Source organism: Miniopterus natalensis, chromosome 1 (assembly GCF_054644295.1).
Source record: "Miniopterus natalensis isolate mMinNat1 chromosome 1, mMinNat1.hap1, whole genome shotgun sequence".
Taxonomy (NCBI): domain Eukaryota; kingdom Metazoa; phylum Chordata; class Mammalia; order Chiroptera; family Miniopteridae; genus Miniopterus; species Miniopterus natalensis.
In genome coordinates, this window is record NC_142081.1 from 79,663,124 (window position 1) to 79,682,426 (window position 19,303).

The 19,303-nt window shown below is 47.5% G+C and overlaps 1 protein-coding gene across 1 annotated transcript; it reads right to left on the reverse strand.

The window, feature by feature from the left end:
- Positions 1–291: 291 nt before the first annotated feature.
- Positions 292–1,638, reverse strand: NKX2-8 (NK2 homeobox 8). The gene is made up of 2 exons (XM_087815308.1): positions 1,476–1,638; positions 292–842 (listed from the first exon to the last, which is right to left on the reverse strand). Exons 1-2 carry the CDS (start codon positions 1,636–1,638, stop codon positions 292–294), a joined length of 714 nt encoding a protein of 237 aa, XP_087671434.1.
- Positions 1,639–19,303: the final 17,665 nt, after the last annotated feature.

Sequence of the window (19,303 nt, forward strand, 5' to 3'; positions counted from 1 at the left end):
TTTTAAAAATAAGTTGCTTTCCATACAAATAAGGTTCAAGCAATAAAATCTAGCTCTGAGACCGGCAGTCCAGGGAAAGGAGACGGGGCGGGGGAAATCTTGGTGAGCGTTCCCTAGGCGCTGGCTGGCGAAGGCCGGGCAGGGGACCCCAGCGCCCAAGGCCTTTGGGCCGGCCGGGCGGGAGGGCCCGGGGAGCGCTCCAGGTCTCCGGCTCCAGCCCTGCTCCGGCCGCAGAGCGCACTCCGAAGTCTGCGGTAGCCCCCGCGCCCGCGCCCGCGCGCGGCAGCCGCCTCACCAGTTCCAAGAGACCAGGGCCGGGGGCGCTAAGTGCCGACAGGCGGGGAAGAGGCCGAGCGCGGAGCCGGGCCCAAAGGCGGCGTAGCCGGGCAGAGCGCAGGCGGCGGCTGGGGGCGCGCCGTGTTTGTCCCGGGTGGCCATGCCCACTTCGCCGCCGCCGCCGCACGGCTGCCCATCTCTCACCAGCACCGGCACCACCACGCGGCGCAGCAGGCCGGGCGCGGCGCTCAGCTCGGCAGCCGCCAAGTCGGGCGGCTCCGCGGTCCCCGGCGCGCGCGCGCGCTTCAGCTTGTAGCGGTGGTTCTGGAACCAGATTTTGACCTGCGTGGGCGTGAGGCGCAGGAGGCGAGCCAGCTGCTCGCGCTCGGGCGCCGACAGGTAGCGCTGCTGCCGGAAGCGCCGCTCCAGCTCCAGCGTCTGCGCCTTGGAGAACAGCACCCGCCGCTTTTTCGTCTTCTCGGCGTCCGAGCTCGGAGACGCGGGCCGAGCGGGCGGCCGCTGCGAGGCGTCGGGCGGGCTGGTCTCCGGGCTGCTCTCGTCCGAGGCTGGGGACGGCAAGAAGACACGGCCTGGTGAGGCGCTGGCCCCTCCGCGCGCGGCTGCTTCGAGCGCGCGGGCGCCCAGCCACCGGCCGGAGGGTGCATCGCTCTCCCGCGGCTTTGGGGGTGAGGCCCACATCTTACCACCCAACCCTCAGAATTCAGTGACCTTTTATTACCACAGCTTGAGACCGCGCCCCCAGAAGAAACCCATCTGGGGCCCTCTTAAGTCCACACTGGTCGCCAGGCTGGCAGATGACTTTACCGCAAGCTGGCTCACCAAGCGGGCCACCTCCGGCTCGAGGGCACTATAGTTTGCAAAGCCCTGAATCCAGCAGCCTAAATTCGCCGATTCTGCCCGCTCCACACGGAGGACTGAAGAACGTGGCCGTATTTTCAGGCATCTAAGGGCCCTGTCTTAAATATTAAACGTTCTGACCCCTAGAAACAAGCCCAAATACCTGGCTTTAGTGCCAGGCGCAGGGATCTGCTCTCAGGCTCTGCCGACTGAGGGACGCATGGCTTAGGGGGTTGAGAACGGAGCCTACGGTTTCAACACAGGAAATGCAGCCCCGCGTGGGCCCGGCGCGGGGTTCTGCGCGCCCCCTCCACCCTCCGAGCTGTCCTCGGCTCACTCACACGCGTAGGGCCCGCGCTCGGATTCCAGCCAGGTGGGGCGGGGGCGGGGGCCGGGACCCGGGGCGCGCAGCTCGGGCTCCCGCCGCCGCAGGTGCTGTGCGTCCTGCTCTGGTAAGTCCAGGAGCCTGCGCACGGTGAAGCCGAGGCGTCCCGCCGTGGTCATGGTGGAGGAGGGGACGGCAGGTCAGGCCGGGATCCGAGGGGCGGCCGGGGACGCCGCTCCTACTGGTGGGCGTGAGGGGCGCGCCCCAGGCGCCGCTGCCTATCTTATTAGCGCGCTGACAGCGGAATCCCTGTCTATATAAACAGCTCTTCCCGTCCGGGACGCTTTGAAAGGCCAGGTCTGGGTCTCCAGGGTGTTAAGTACCTGAATGAGTGCTGGACCAAAGCCGGGGCCAGCCCGGAAGGTGCCACCTCCGCCCCCTGCCCCGCCCCGCGCCCCGCCCCTCGGCGCCCCGTTACCTCCCAGAGGCTGCAGGAAGCAACCCTCGGCATTAGCAATTCTGTCTGATTAGCCCAAAGTGGGGACAGATAATGGGGATTGTTACCAGTGAATAACATCTTGGGTGGCGAGCGGTGGCCACCACCCGCCTGCCCAACCCCAGCTTCCTCCTGCCGGCCGACCCAGGGCCTGGCCGCGCGGGAGCGCCGGGATGGGTGGGCGCGGCACGGGTAGGTTTACGAGCACGCAGGAATTTATTCCGTTTGCTTTTCCTTCGAGCTTGTGCGCCAGTGTTCGTTTCCCGCGATTATCCGGGAAGTGATTTTCAAGACGGCATTAAACTGGCGCGCGCTCTTTTCTCTTTTTGGTTGGGCCCCTCTAAGGACGCAGGCGAGAAGTTTCAGGCGGGCACAGAACAGTGGCCTGGCTCCGCCGGCTTCTGGGCGAAGGGTTTTAAAGGCCACTAGGAGCTTCCCCACACCCCAAACATCCCCCACAACTTTAGGGGTGCAGGGGTAGGGCTGGCAGCGTCCGGGGAGCCCTGGCTCAGCGCCCATTTCCCCATACCCGCCAAGCGATTCCTTCCGAAGTGCCCGACTCATTGGCCCAGCCCCGCACGGTGAGCCCAGGCCCGCTTTAGAATTCACGGGCGGCGGCCTCCGAGGGCTTTGCGGCCCCTTTGGCGTCGCTAGAACCTCTAGCTCGGCTTGTACGCCGCGGCTCGACGGCCCCAACGTCAGGCCGGGTGACTGGAAATCGTCCTGGGCCCCAAAGCAGGCCTCCGGCTGGGGCTCCCTGCTCCGCCGCAGCAGCCGGCCTTGGTCAGGTAATGGACCGACTGGGAGAACTATATGCACAGAAAAGACGGCCTGCCCCGGGGTTCGCCGAGATCTTCTCGTCCCCACAGCCCAACCCAAGGAAATGAGCAATGTACAAGGCTCAGAAAGCCCCGGAATGGGTACATTTTGATGGCCCATAGTTTCCTCAAGGCCGCCCTAGAGTCCATTGCTCAGCGAGCGCACTTTCAGAGGCCTCTCCTCCGTTGGGTTTGTAGTTAACTTTAGTGAGGGGCCGGGTCCACCCTTGCTGAACTCGGACCTGTCTCCGGTGCAGTCGCCGAGGCGCCGCGCGGGCCTGGCGCTCCCTCCCCAGCAGCCTCGCGGCCAAGCGTGCCCAAAGCGCCGGGGGCTGCGCCGCGCGCTGGGTGGTCGGGCGGAGGCAATCCCAATACAGGCCAACTGCTAGGCCGCGGACAAAGGGGAAATGGAGCTCGACGCCCCGGACCTGTTGGAAGCATTTGTTCCAGTCAAGATTTTGCATTTGTTCAGTCCGAAATAATGCGTGATTGACGCCTGCTCACAATGCATTTTAGCGCGCCGGGATAAATCAGAGCTTGTCCTGTGTTGTCATGGTTTTCAATGGGATTCAATGGGATTGGGAGCACGGATCGACTCTGCTGGCCGTCTTTGCGCGACCCAGGCAATAGATTTATTAGTTATGTCTTTTTAAATACGATTAAATTGAAATGACTTGGCTGTCCTCTCTAAGACGAGGAGGAAGGGGACCGCGGGTAGACCAGTGTGTGTGTGTGGGGGGGGGGGGGGGTTATGCGGGTGGCAGGAGCTGGAAATCCAGCCCCAACACCTAAGCTCCTGCATCCTAGAGGTAGGTGAGGTCACAGACTGGCCCAGGGCCTTGTGGACTTCTCTTTGGCTAGAGCTCCAGGCCTGGCAACCTCTGCCAGCCCATCTCCTGAGAGAGGTGAAAGGAGGGCACTGACAAGGACAGACTCCGAAATTAGGGTCTGAACTTCCAGGCGTTGTCAGGCAGAAGCAGCTCTGGCCTGGGAGTCCGGTGGCATCCAGCTCTCTCCCTAACTAGCTCTAATCACTTCAATCTGAGCTGCTGCTTCTTCTTTTTTTTTTCTCATCTGAAACAGAGGGGACCAGATTTGATAACTTCTAAGAACCCTACAAGTTTCACGACTCCACGTCTCTGAAATTTTTCTAAAATCATCTTCATTGTATTAGCCTCCTGTTCTGGAACTCTCATCCCCAGGACTCTGACTCCACAATCTCCAGAATATTCTAGGAGAGGATGTGCCATCTTTTGAGTTTCCGAAGGACCCTCCACAAGAGTGGAGTGGGGTAGATAACAATTTTGGAAAGAGAACCAACAGGAGAAGCAAATGCGGAATCTTTCCTGAAGTGACTGACCTCTCTTAGCCTTTTAATCTATTTAACATCCTAAGCCCACACTGACGTGTAGAAATAAGTAAATGGCACTCTTCAGTTCTTAAGGGCTCTCCAGCACCAAATATTTGCTTTTACTCTTAGTATTTGGCTCCCAAAGAGGAGATACATCCCCCGTCTTGCTGTTGTACTCTGGGGAGGACGGAGCTCTGAGATTAGCTCCAAATATTACTTCCAGCCTCACCTTCCCTGACCTGGGAACACTGTTCCCAGGCCAGAGTCTGTGTTTTGAGTATCCCAGGGAAACATTGTAACTCCTGCTTCCAGACAGGGCTGCAACTTCCCTGCCTCCTCTGGGTTTCTCCCCCCTTCACAGGTGCCTCTGTGCTAGTCAGTCTTCCTCTCAACTCTGCTTTGGGGCTGTCTCTGAATTATCTCCAAGAGTCAGGATCTGGGGGCTCCAGGAGGTGGTTTCATTTAAACTATGCCTTCTGAAGAAGTGGGGGAAAGTGGGTGGAGAGCCAGAATTATCAGAGAAAGATGCTTTCATTATTGCCTCCTCACATCAGATAAACTCAAAGACATGGGAGGAGGAAATTGTTTTGATATTGGGTCAATAGGAAAAAGCAGTTAAGATATTAAGTTTTGCACATATGGGAAATATCTATATGAAGTGCCTCCAATTCATAAGAGATTCTTAGAGTCACAGATAAGTATCTAACTGGATAGTCTTTCCAGATATTAAAATATTGTTTAGTGTTCTGGATACTTATTTGCAACTCAACATAGCTTGTGAATATTATTATTTAATTGGATAAGTATTTGTTTCCCTGTAATTGAAGGTAGTTCATCTAAACCCCAGTAAGAGTTTTTAATCTTCAGACATCTGTGCTGTAGGGAAAGTATTGAAGCAGTCGGCACTAATCATCTTTTCAAAAGTATTATCTGAAATGTTCAGCACTGCTGCGTGCTTAAGAATTTAAGACTAGAAATTTCTGAAATAAAACTAAAGTATCTTGATTTTTAAAAAATGATTGCATCTATGTCTTGTGTTCTGTTTTTAAATCCTTCCATTTTAGCTAAGTGTTTCACAAAATCCTGCAAATCTATACAGTATTGAAGAGAGGCAACATCACAAATTCCCCTTGATAGATGGAGGGCCCTCAACTGCCAGGACATTTTTCTTTGCCTCATAGCAACTGCTCTTCCCTTTTTATTAGTATTCTGGTTAAAACAGCAAAAGGAAAATAAAAATGGGCTTTTGACACTCCCAAGAAGAAGTGAATGATCTTGATCGGCTTTAGGATGGAAAGGAAAGGCACCATTTGAAATCAGACCTCTTTGCCTTTCCTTCGGAAAGCTAGTTGCCATGAATAAGTAAACATTTCCCTTTTAGTGCTAATAATCAATTGCTTGGCTGTGGTCCAGCCTGGTTGCGGCTTTGTCTTAGTTGTGCTGCTGATATATACACACTGGACAGGACAAGGAACAGCACTTACTTTCAGACCGGGAATTTAGTACATCTTTAAAATGGGCTTTAGATTTTACTGTTTAATGTTAAATGACAAGATTTGATAGATCCCACCTTAAGTTTCTTAAAAATACTGACTTTACGTGGACTTTTTGTTGTTCTTGATTTCGAAGAGAAACACTTTCCTCTTATTATGTTTATCTAGTTGTTTAGGTACATACAAGAAAAAAGGGGGTAAAATGATTCAATGAATGTAAAAGTAAATGTACTTAATTAAATACCTGTAGTCTCTATTTCCAAAAAAACACCACCACTCCCAAATCCACCAGCAAGTAACCTTTTTAAAACTTTTAATTAGTTTATCAGTTTATTAAATATTTCTGATCTTTCTCTTCCCTTACAATGGTATGGTTAGGGTAGCTGTGATGGCATGGAAGGTCAGTTGTCAGAATGAACATAACAACCCATCTTGGGGAGGGTGCCAAATCTTATTTGTCCAGAGCTGAACTCATCTTTTAATAATCTTTTATTTTTAAGGTACCAATTTATATCTCTTTGCTTGAATGATATAATTTATATAACATGGTATCCTTGTTGATGTTTACACAATAAAGGTTTAGGCCCTGGGTCACACTGAATGTCATATGCAGACACTGACCGAGCAGACTGACCCCAGGAGCATAATTGCTGATAGTGCCCCAGTACCTCACACGGGCCTGCCTACCACGCGTACTTATAACCAGCAGCACCGAAGTTCAAGCCAGCTATTGTTTATTCTTAAATTACCCAACATGAGGCCCCCTTTTTATACCTTTACTTTGTTTGAAATTAACTTTGGAATTTTTAAACGTTTGCATTAAAAGGGCTGCATAAGTGAGGTATTATTTCCGTCTTTACTTGATACCAGTTATTATTATTCTGGAGAAGTATTTGTTAGTATTGGTAAAGGCAAGAACCACAGTATCTCAGAGGACTAAAGAATCAAATATTCCATTTTCTCATTGGTGATGACGCTAGCGGTAGTAATAAAGTCTCACTTTATGCTTCATGCATTTGGGAAGGTTTGCAGCGTGCGGCACACTCGTCGCAGCCTGAGTCAGGATAGGTTACCTAGAAGACGCCGAGCTGAAGGCCCGATCTGAAAGCGGTTAGACTGTGATGGCCCTAGACTGGAGAAATTCGGAGGGAAAATGAAGAGGACCTAAAGAGGAGCAAGAGAGCCTATTGTAATAGAAGGTGTTAGAAATGAATGACTAAAAGGTGACAGAGAAACAGAGCCTGTGCTGGTTTAGAGCTACAGGTTCAATTTATCTCGAAGAGAAAAAAAATGCATGAACTGGAAAGTTCCAGTCAGTAGTGGCTTCTGTATTATTTTCCATTGTCTTTATATTTCTAAAACTAATGGCAATAGCTTCCAGTTATAAGATTAATAAGCCCTGGGGATGTAATATGCAGCATGGTGACTATAGTTAATATATTTGAAAGTTGCTAAGAGAGTAGGTTTTAAAAGTTCCCAATACACACAAAAGAATTTGTAACTATGAGGTGAAGAATGTTAACTAAGTTAATTCTGGTCATCACTTCACAGTATATACATATGTCAAATCATTATATTGTATACCTGAAACTAATCCAATGTCAATTATATCTCAAACATTTTAAATATAAGTGATGGTAGATAAATTTCAGCTGTTAAAGCACTTCAGTTTTTCTAAATTCTGTTTAGTTCACTTTAAATGTTCCTTTGGAAAAATCTTTCTCCCTCTTCCAGGGGGAGGCAAAAATGCACAACCGGAGCATGAAGTGACAACCTGCAGGCATTTTCCCACAAAGCACAGTAAAAGAGCTGTGTATGTTTACTGCAGGCTCTGGAAATCCCTTAGCCAGCAAAGGTGGCTGTCTTTGTATTCTTGATTAAATGGGTATTTGCACTGAAGTCACATACCACACAAAGGAAACAAAACAAAATAAAAATGTCCTTCGTGTTCTGTTTTTCAATCATTTGTGAGAGGGAGGTTCTTGGCCTTTATCACTGTCAGTGAAAAGTTCTTCATTGGAAGGAGACATTCCACACACCCTGCTTCTCTTGCACAGGGAGCTTACCATGGAAACTATCTCTGGGGACATAAGACACATATATAAATGACAAAGCTCAGCACTGGGCATTTCAGGTTTAGCTTTATCTCTGCAACAGGGTATGAAGAACAATGTTTAGAATTTCTGGAGAAATTTATTGTTTCATTTGTCTTGCTCTGAATCTTAAAACCCATAAATTGGGCTTATTCAAGTTAGGAAACAACTAAGTAATGACTTTAAGGGAATTGTGCTACTAAAACATGTATGTTATGTACTTAACACAACTATATATGATAAGGCTATACTTTTTTAGATGACTTTTTTTTTTAAATTCTCACTGAGGATATGTTTAGAGAGAGGAAGGGAGAGGGAAAGGGAGAGAGAGAGAGATAGAGAGAACATCAATGTGAGAGAAAAATGTGGATCGGTTGCTCACACTTGCCCCGACGGAACCCTCAACCTAGGTATGTGCCCTTACTGTGAATTGAACCCACAGCCTTTTGGTGTACAGGACAATGCTCCAACCAAGTGAGCCACTGGGCCAGGGCTAGATGATGTTTTTAATGATAGCTTGAGCATCCCCAAGATAATAAAATCATCTTTAATATATGTTTGTATTTTTTAATTGGTTATAACCTTTAATTAAGTGAAAAAAAATTCTCCATTTCTTCTACTGAACAAGTTTCTTTTGTTTAACAAGATCTATCCTAAACTGTTGTTGGCTCGTCCTTAAAATAACATTTTGCATTGTAACATGAACATGAGGAAATTTAAGAGAGGGTGCTTCACTTATATTGAAAACTGGTATTGAAAAAGTACATTACATTATATTATATTTTACACAAAACTTATATTTTTGTATTCCACCTGCTTGTTAGGTTTTCATTTAATTTATAATCAATCCCAAGTCACTCCCCTACAGTTTCCAGCTTTTCTCTGTCCCTGGTCTACATGAGCCAACTACAAAGACCGTCCATGTCTGGCACAGTGTATTTCTATTGCTCATTCTCATTACCAGCTCCTCAAAAAAAGAAGTAGTTTATAAAAACTAGATTGATATATTCCTGGATGGCTGTGGCATCGGGACATGCACATTTTTGGGATACGTAATAGGAACTCAGTTCTTAAGCACTTTGAGTGGTTTGTGGTGTGAGAAAGAAATGGATGGTCACACATTGGAGTTTAGTTGCTTCTTAGTCTTTGGCTATGAAAGAAAGAAAAAGAAAGAGAGAGAGAGAGAGAGAGAGAGAGAGAGAGAGAGAGAGAGAGAGAGAGAGAGAGAGAGAGAGAGAGAGAAAGAAAAGAAAGAAAGAAAGAAAGAAAGAAAGAAAGAAAGAAAGAAAGAAAGAAAGAAAGAAAGAAAGAAAGAAAGAAAGAAAGAAAGAAAGAAAGAAAGAAAGAAAGAAAGAAAGAAAGAAAGAAAGAAAGAAAGAAAGAAAGAAAGAAAGAAAGAAAGAAAGAAAGAAAGAAAGAAAGAAAGAGGGACCTTTTTTCCTTAAGCAAAAGGATTGGGCTGTGAAATAAATTTAGAGGGGGGAAATTAAAGAAATAATATATGTGCCTAAAGTTAGACATTCTATTTCTTACATGTTATTACAATGATTATTAAGAATGACAAACCTTGTGAAAGCTCAGAGGCCAAATGCAGGAGGTTATACCACATGATTAGTAGATCATGTCCGGTGTGTTTAGCCTTCTAGTTTCTTCTAAAATAAAGTAAAAATAAAACCACCCAGGTTTCATGAATTATCCTCTCAATCATTTCTTCCATAGGACCACTAGGAAAAGTGCATGAATATTTCTTTTCATGGTGCACGCTCTCTTTTTGCCAGTATTGAGACTTTTCTGTTATTCAAGCCCTAGCAGGGTCCTGATTCTCACATCAGCTGATTGGCCACAAGAGCACCCCCAAGGGGCGGGCACCCTGGAGGGGAAGCCTGCCAGTGTCACTCGGTGAACAGAGGCATTTGCACTGACCAGATGCAGGAGTGACTGGGTGGAGGGGAGGGAAAACGAGAGAGCCAGTGCCTGTTTCAGCCTGGTGGTCACCCACCTCCACCCGGCCAAGGTTTTTCCCAGCTGGATGGAGTTGGTAAAAGGAAGCCAGTGGCGGGGAGTTGATTTGGTCACCTCTTGAGCGGCACCAGGAAGTGTGGAGAAGAAAGGGTGGCTTTGTTCAGATACCAATTAAGAAAAGAGAAGGCCTGCAGCATTTTAAAAGTCCTTGTAGGGAACAGAAGCTAATTTCTAGGAATCCTGTTGTGATTTGCTTTTTAGCAGCATCTCAGTGACGAGCAGAGTGTGATTTCATCTGGTTTAAGTTGTATTTGTTTCCAAACAGCTTAACAATGCTAACTGGGCGGCACAGAGACCCTTTGTAAGTTGCATTTTTTAAAAAAGATAACTCACCACGGCAATGAACATAGATTGAAAACCAGTTAAAAGCCAGTGAGAACAAATGTGTCTTAAATGGAGGGTGAAACAAAGGGAAGGTGGGGGCACATCCCCTAATGTCAATAGGCAGAAAGCCGCACGTGCATAATGACCGAGGGAGCGACCACCCAAGGTGGTCCCAGTTGATCCTGGGGACGGAGACCTGGATCTGGGGGGCAGGGGAGCTGGGCCAGCCACCCAGAGTCCTGCTCAGGAGGGAGCCAAGGTGGTGGGCAACTTTCTTATTTCTGTTCAGTGCCACAGACAACTTTCTTCTTCCAGATGTAACCCAAATGTCAGGAGGTCTGTGCTCTGACACTGCGGCCACCAGTCTCACTCCTAGCAGATCCAGAAGGCTTTCATGAGCGTGACTAAGCAATAACTGGGGTCCACTGAATTACACAAAACTGCTCACCTACCCAGTCTTATTATCAGGTGCAAACAAGTCCCTTAAGAAGCAAAATTTTTGAGAAAACTGTAATCCACAAATATATGAGTAACTCATGAATACCAGGCACTGAGCTAGTACTGAGGCTGATCTAGGAAAGCATAAGGCGTAGTCCAGAAAAAGCAACCTGATTTTTCTTTCCAACATGCACCAGGTTTGGGGGTCAGACAGAAAGAACCAGATCTGGGTTTGAAGTCTGGCTTGTCCAATAAAACCTGAGTCAAGTCTTGCAATTTCTTGGAGCCACAGTTTCTCATCTATAAAATGCAAATAATAATTCATGTGGCTGTTATGAGGATTAATAAGATATTTTACGTAAAGGGCCTGTTGGGGTTCTTGCCCACAGTTAGCAGGTGCTCAAGTAATTGTGGCAATTGTTGCTAAGATGATAATGTATATTGGGGAGGTGGGATACATGTGGAAAGGGAGAGTTTTACATTCATGTGGGCACGGGGTGACGTGCTATGATAAACTTAGGATCGCTAGTCACAGAACTGAAGTGACCTTTATCTAATTCACAGAAGAAACTGAGGCACAGAGAAAGGTTGAGTGACTTGCCCGGCATCTCACAGAGCCAGACTTGGATCCCATATTTTCCTAATCTAGGGTTCTCCAGCACACCCCACATTATGAGTCCCTGAAGTAGCTTTCTTCTCCTAACAGAGTGAGGAAAAAGCTGCCTACGGAAGAGATTTCCTTAAATTCTTTGGCATTACCCAGACCCTCTAGGTTCACAGTTCTGGCCTCAGGCCTATTTGCTGTTTACCGCTCTTAGATCTGTGTTCGCAGCACAAGGCCTCTCATTGAACCTCACGGAAGGATAGAGGCCTGTCTCCCAAGCCCTCCTGTTTTCCTGTCTGGGTGCCCCTGTAGCTGCTTCAGGTGTTTTTGCTCAGTCCCAATGCTTCACCCTCTGCAGTGTGTGAACCCCTGAAGTAGCATCTGAGTCCTCTCAATTCAGCCAGAGCATCTTGTAGTAAGGTTCATTCTTCAGCACGTACAGAACACCACGTAAGCACAAAATCGGATGAATTGGAAACAAATGCATTTGCTTGGAGAGGACCAGAAACCAGGCAGACGTTGACTCCTTTAAGAAAGCAAAGGGAAATGCCATAAGATTTTTAAAGAAAGGGTAGAGTTCTCTATCTACTGTGGAAAGTGGAGAGGAGAGAAGGGTGCTTCAGGGCAAGGCTGTCACTCACCTCAGGTGCCTGGATCTCCCCTGGCTGCCTTCGAACTGCTAACGCGGTAGGAGGGAGGTTGTGCCTTTGATTCTGCGGGCCCTGTGTTCCTCCCTGTGGCTGCCACACAGCAATGGGACAGTCCTCACTCTACAGGAAGAAGTGAGCCAGCCCCCAGAGTCCTCAAACCCCAGGTCACCTCACACAAGGCGTCACACTCTACCCCCTTCTTTGGGTTTCTAAACTCCTTTAGCTCAACACCGGCGGCTGTTCCTTTTCATTTCTCTCAGGACACTTCACGAGTGTTCCTTCCATCTTCCTAATTTGGTGGTAACCTCTCCAGGACAGGCACTGGTCTCTGTATTTCTGCTTTTTCTCAAAAGAAATACCTGTTGATTTTTTTTTTTTATTATTAACATAAGGCTATATTACTAAATATAAGACAACTGGACTGTTTTAGGAAAAACTCACTCCATGAGAAGGCCCGTGTTTCTTCTTTGCCGCAGGTGTATCTAGTCGGATAAGATGAGTCAGGATTAATTTCCCGCCTGATCAAGGCGATACAGAAGCACTTCCTGCCTGAGGTGTTGGGAGATGCCGTGAGCAAGGGGTATGTTGAGAGAAGTCGCCGCTTGTTTGAGAGAACTAGTAATCTTTCTGTTTCAGAGCAAGTTAAAAGGGTTTTGCTGTTTGTATGAAAAGTTCTCCTTCGGTCTGTGATAAGACACAATAGATGGTTACAGCTGATTCAGAACAGTTAGAGTCTAGTGTATAAATATGTAAACATGGGTAAGTATGTATTTAGACAATTTAAAAGTGTGTCTCATTTACCCAATTATAAACAGCTGTCTGAGAGCAATTACGATTTATCATGTAAATGCTTATTTGCATAATTTGAAATATGAATATTATTTGCTTGATAAAGACTGTAAATAAAAGGCAACTCGAACTTTCTCATGCTCAGAGTTTTATGCTAAGTTTTTACCTTAGGAGAAAAAAGCATTTTGTTCAAAATGGCACTTCATTTTGTTAGTCACAGCAAGTCCAGATAAGAGCTAATGTAAAAAGTAAAAGTTTTAAAGTAAGGTGGCTGGCTGAGGAGTAATGAAAGGTGTCACACTACCCCGTTCCTTTAACTGCTGAAAATTTACAATGTAGGGATGCTGAATTTCCTTACAACTGTTTTCACTGAACATGAGTGTCTAATTGTGAATTCTTTCAGGGCATTTAGCACATTACTATGTACTACAATTTGATATCACATTACTTTTAAATAATATAGCATTATTTTTAATTTTTTTTAAAGAGAGAAGTGACTTCTTTTTAAAAAAAACAAAAAATCTTTACTGATTTCAGAGAGAAGAAGGGAGAGGGAGAGAGATAGAAACATCAATAATGAGAGTCATTGATCGGCTGCCTCCTGCACGCCCCCGACTGGGGATCGAGCTGGCAACCCAGACATGTGCCCTGACCAGGAATCGAACCACAATTTCCTGGATCCTAGGCTGATGCTCAACTGCTGAACCACGCCAGCCAGGCAAAGCATTATTTTTTAAAGTGTAAAATTATTAAATGAGTATGCTTCCAAGTATACTAAGGAACATTTCTCCTTAAAATGTAACTTCAACTTTATGAAAACAAGTAATAAAATATGGACATCAAATTATTTGCATCAAATTACCTGATTTATTCATTTTCTAGGGTTGTCATAACCAAGTACCACAAATCTAGTGGCATAAAACAACAGAAATTTATTCTCCGAAACATCTGGAGGCTGGTGGTCCGAATCGGGATGCTGGCAGGGCCGCATTCCTTCTGAAAGCTCCAGGGGAGAATCCTTCCTTGCCTCTTCCTGGCTTTCGTGGTTGCCACAACCCGTGGTGTCCCTTGGCTTGCAGCTGCATCATTCCAGTCTCTGCCTCTGTTGTCACATAGACTTCTTCCCTGTGTGTCTGTATTTCTGTGTCTCCTTTTTTTAAAATTTTTTAAAGATTTTTTAATTGATTTTTAAAGAGAGGAAGGGAGAGGGAGAGAGAGAGAAACATTGATGTGAGAGCGAAACATCTATCCACTGCCTCCTCTACTGGCAATTGAGCCCGCAACCGGGCGTGTGTCCTGACTGGGAAATGAATGGGAGGCAACCTTTTGGGGCACAGGACTATGCCCAGCCAACTGAGCCACACTGGCCAGGCCTGTGTCTCTTCTTATTAGAAGGGCGCTAGTCATTAGATTTAGGGCCCATCCTACCCCAGTATGACCTCATCTTAAGAATTACACCTGCAAGTTTTACTATTTCTAAATAAGGTCACATTCACATGTACCCAAGGTTAGAACATATATTTGGGTAGGACACAATTCAACTCACTGTACTCAAAGAGCACTAATATGCAAAGTAATGTCTCTGAGCACTAAAGGATCCTGCAGTATTATCTGAATTACCCTTCCCCCCAAAAGTAATTTGTATTTTGCATTCTTTTGACATTACAGGTGAACTATAATATTATTTGAAAAACTGAGAATTTGCATGTGATATGTGTTACATAGTATATATATTATAGTATAATTATTATATAGTATATTCAAGAATTATTCAGTTTTTGGGAGCAGGGTGGAGAGGGTCAAGGGGGGGAGGGTAATATCTGTAATACTTTTAACAATAAAGATAAAGTTTAAAAAAAGAAATACTCAGTTTTCATTGTGTGAAAAACAATGAGATGAGCACTCCCTCTTATGTAGGCTACCCAGTTAACCGGAACACCTTCCATAGTTTCTGACAAAGGAAGGTTCATGGTCTTGCCTTGATATTACTGCTCCTCTTCAAGGACCTCATTGTTATCACTATGCTGCTAATTGTGGATGAGTCTCCCCAAGGGGGTTAAATCTCTTTCTGGAGCTCTCCCTTGAGCTGAGGGGTCAATGACTGCCTCCTTTGTGCAGTTCTTTTCACACTTCTGCAAAAGAAGCTACAGTATGCCAAGCACAGTGCTAAACATTTTATGAAAGGTAGCCCATTTAGACCTCAAAACCTGGGAGTTATGCTTAATGCTATCCCCATTTTGCAGGTGTAAATACTGATACTCTGATAGTATCAGAATCAAACAGCCGGCACATGGCAGAACCAGTACAGAAACCTGAATGTTTCTGTCTCCAAAGCTTGTAGCTTTGCCATATATCTTTGGAGGAGTATGGTGCCTGGCTGCAGGCTGTCACTTCCTTGGCCATCTCATACTCCAGAGGTGAGCGGGAGAGCTTTCTGTGCCATTTCTGGTTCCTAGGAGGATGCATTGGCCAGGTGGGGAAGAACAGGTCATCTCGATGGGCACCCTGAGAAAAATCAAAGCAGGAGAAGCCAGGGCACCACAGTGACTTAGGGATGAGAACACAAGCTGTGGAGTCTGAGCACAGGCACATGAGTTATCAACTTCTGTGAGCAAGACTGCTACTTTTTGAGATTATCAGAACAGAGAGGAAGTGGCAGGTTAAGAGCCTGTCCCACACCAGGGCATGTCTAATGATACTGAGCAAGCAGGAAAGAACTATCGAATGTCTCCTGCCCGAACTTGAACGATCACAGCCCAAAAGTACTGCATCTTCTCCCAGCTTGTGTAAGGTTTTGCTTCTCTACATTTATCATGGCTCTGCTTCTTACTAGTTTCCCAGAGCAGCGGAATGGTTGCCACTACTTGTCTTCTTGCTGTGTGTCCTGTCAGCCCAACTAGATTGCAGGCTGATTGAGGAAAGGGCCTCCCTCTCCTGCCATCCTTGTGTTACCAACAGTGCCCATAGGGCTCTAAGACCTCATCTAATCCTAGCCCTTGACATTCAGAGAGGGCCACACCTGGTAAGCATAAATAAATGGGCAATTCAGTCACTGACAAGCTGGGTTTTAATTTTTCTAAGTTAAGATTTTTACTTCTGAAAGAAAAGGCATGCTTTATTCACATCCAATATCACTCAGTGAAAGGTCCCATGGCCTGTATAATTTATGTGGGGCTTAACTGCCTCAAACTGGCAAATGACCAATTGGTTCTGGGATAATTCCAGTATTAGCAGAAATATGCAGAATCAATATTTAGTGCTGTTTCGTTGAGAATAGATTCATCCTATTTGTCAGGATCCCCCCCCCCCCCCCCCCGCCCTTTTTAGTTCTAGCTGGTGAAAATTAAATCTGATATGGAAGTCAGACTTCTGTGATTCCAAAACCATACATTCTAAAACCCAGGCTGAAAACTGTTAACTTCAATGCTTTGTTTTCTAATTGTACTTTCCCTTTCAAATCAGAAAAAAAAAAAAAAAAAAAAGATAGATTAGCATTTTCATGTGCCTTTTAGGGACCAGTCTGCTCATAAAGTGCACAGACAAAGGAATTCCCACATCCTTCTAAAAATGAACTTCCCTTGGGTCCCTCAGCTCCCGGGTTAAACAGGAATCAAGAGATCCAGTTTGAATCATCAGCTCTCTCTAAAGATTACGATCTTTACCAGAAAACCAGGCCGGGCACGTCCTGCCCCTCTCTTGTCACCCGTCAGCCTGGAGTCACAGCAAGACCCCGACTCCTGTGCCACCGGCAGCCGTGCTTCAGCTCCATTTACCACATCCCTCGTATTTTTCAACTGGTTTCCTTTCCAGCCTTCGCTGAAAGCCTGTGGGCGAGGTTTATTTTGCTATCTTCTCTATAGATTAGCATCAAGGTTGTGTTGTAAATCAGTTTTTTAAATTTTGTTTTTATATAGTTATTGAGTTCAGAGAGAGGAAGGGAAAGGGAGGGAGAGAGAGAGAAACATCGATGATGAGTCATTGATCAGCTGCCTCCTGCGCGCCCCCTGCTGGGGATCAGCCCCAACCCGGGCACGTGCCCTGACCGGGAATCCAGCCGCGATCACCTGGATCCTAGGTGGATGCTCAGCCTCCGAGCCACCCCGCCCGGCGCAAATCAGTTTTGATCGCTAGGGATAGCGTTGGAATTTTTGGAAGATCAATCGCCTCCCCACCCAGGGCTGCTCATTTCTCATTATCAGTTCATTCATCGGTCATTCAAGCCCGGACGGAACGCCTACCGTGTAACAACTGCAGCGAATTCTGGAAAATGACATTTACACAGTATTTTACAGTTTCCAGAACAGAAAATTAGTATTTCCTTTGTTTGCAGTCCTAGAAGCGAAGCATGATTTCCACTTCACAGAGGTGAAAACTGAGGCTCAGATGGGAGCCTTCGTGGGGCAGGACTGCCGTCCAAGCTTAAACCACGGAGAGTACAGAAGACGGTCGGACGGGCGCTTCTCGTGGCACCGCGCTGCGGATTTAACAACAAAGCGGCCCAGCCCTTGGCCGTGGGGGTTCAATGTTTAATAGACGTGTGACCATAGAGTTTCTGTGCAATTGATGATCCAAACGGACACCTTTGAGAGGGAGAGCGGGCACTACCATGATTATGCCAGGGCGACTGGTGCAAACTGGGTGGGACGGCTGTTCCCCTTCTCGCAGCCTGTCTGTCTGTCCGTCCGAGGGGAAAACGCATCTCTGGAGACAAATTGGCCTCCACAGAAGTTGAGCGTAGCCGGAGAGGGGAAGGGGGCCAGGGTGGGGGCAGGAAGGCTGAGGCCGAGAAGAGCGAGGGGCAGGCAGGGGCGCCCGGTTGCGCTCCAGCGCCGGCGGGGTCGTCGGGGGGGGGGGGGGGGGGGGGGGACCGGGCGGGGCTGCCCCGGGCCGCTGCGCCTCCGCGGCCTCCCCCGTTGGTTTTAAGCTGCAAGAGGAAAGAGGGCCGGGAACGGAGCCTGCGTTCTGCGGCCCAAGTCAGTCCTCCTCGGTTCACACTCCCTCGCAGTGAGGCCCAGGCCCGCGGTGGGCGGAAAGCCCCGAGGCCTCTTTCTCCTGCCTGGGCGTCTTTTTATACACTCCTGCTCCAGGAATCTGTTCTCTAGCTAAATCATTTGCTATTATTGAAAGAATTATTGCCTTTGGGTGGGAGTTACCCACTCAGAATCCCAGAGGCAGGGAAGACGCCTTCCTTTGGTCGCAAGGGGACGCCACGTGGAAGGGGCCCAGAGGAGACCCAGGTGTTTTGCCCTCAGGTGGGAATCACGTCTCAGCGCTGGAGGAGCCGGAGGGGATTCTCGGTTGAGCCTCCTGCCTCTAGACGGTGAACCCCCAGGCCCCGAACACCCTGAGGAGAGTCATGGACGTCAGGGTAAAGCGCGTCCTCTCGGACCGCCTGGGAGGCCCTCAGCCGCCCTGCGCCAGTCCCGCGCCTCCTCCGCGTCCCGCGCCCCCTCCGCGTCCCGCGCCCCCTCCGCGTCCCGCGCCCCCTCCGCGTCCCGCGCCCCCTCCGCGTCCCGCGCCCCCTCCGCGCTCCGGCTGCGCTGACCACGCTGCCTGGCGCCCTCTGAGCTCTCCCAACACCCCAAGCAGTTTTCTAGGCACTTGACCTGTGTTACCTTGTTATCCTTCCCAGTCTATGAACTAGTTTATATTACTAATATTTTTCATAGATGAGAATCTGAGGCACAGAGAAGGTAAGTGACTGTCCAGGGTCCCAGGTGGAGACCGTGCTAGAGCCCAGGGCTGACCTCCACTGCGCTCAGGCCCTCTGTCCGGCCCGGGCTTCACCTTGAAGATGCAGCCTAAGTGTCCCCTGAAAAGCCGCCGGAGCCTCCAGAGCCGGCTCCATGCCCGGGCCTGGGAGTGCCCACGGGCTGTGCACACATCCGTGGCCGCAGTGCCAGTCACTCTGCCCTCCCTGCCGCTTGTCCTGACCATCTCGCCCTCTGCACTTTGCCTCTGGTTTCAGCACATGGCCTTTTGTCTGCAGCTTAGTAGGCTTCAAATACATTTAATACAGTAAGTTTGCAAAGTCAGAAACAAAATTTAAAAGGTGCCAACCGGCCTTTGCAGTGCCAAGGTGGGGACATGGCTGACCGGTGTGGAGCACAACCACCAGTTACAGAGGGGGCTGTGAGTCCTGTTTGCAATTTTAGTTTAGAGCTGGTGTTTGGCAGCTACTATTTTAGACCATGGGCCAGTCAAGACTGAACTGATAATAAAAATGAGATGCTATTTTTAGGAAAATATCTTAAAAAGTACTCTGAAGCCTGGTGTAGGTGTGCCAGTTGGCACCACCTAGCTGCAAAGTAGTTGGGTAAAATGTATCAAGGGCCTTAACAATGTAAATAGCTTTTGACCCAGTCACACTTTAGGAATGTTTTCCAAGAAAAGATTAGGACTATATATAATACTTATGAATAGGCTTTATTGGAACATTGCCTGAAACAATGGAGAGTTGGAAGTAGCCTAGGTGTCCAGGTTAGGGGGGTGGTTAAGGTCATTATGATACCATCAAATAATGGACTACATGTAGCTATTTATATCATGTGTACAAAGAATTTGCAATGATACAGTCAAGACTTACAATATCACATTAAACAAGCAAGCAAACAAAAAACCCCCTTAGAGTATAAAACTATAAGCAGCATGATTTTAACAATGCAAGAAGTGTAAGAAAACTAGAAGGAAATATACTAAACAGTAAGAATGATTATCTCTGATTGGTGGAAGTGGATAATTATTATTTTTTATTTATCTCTTTCTT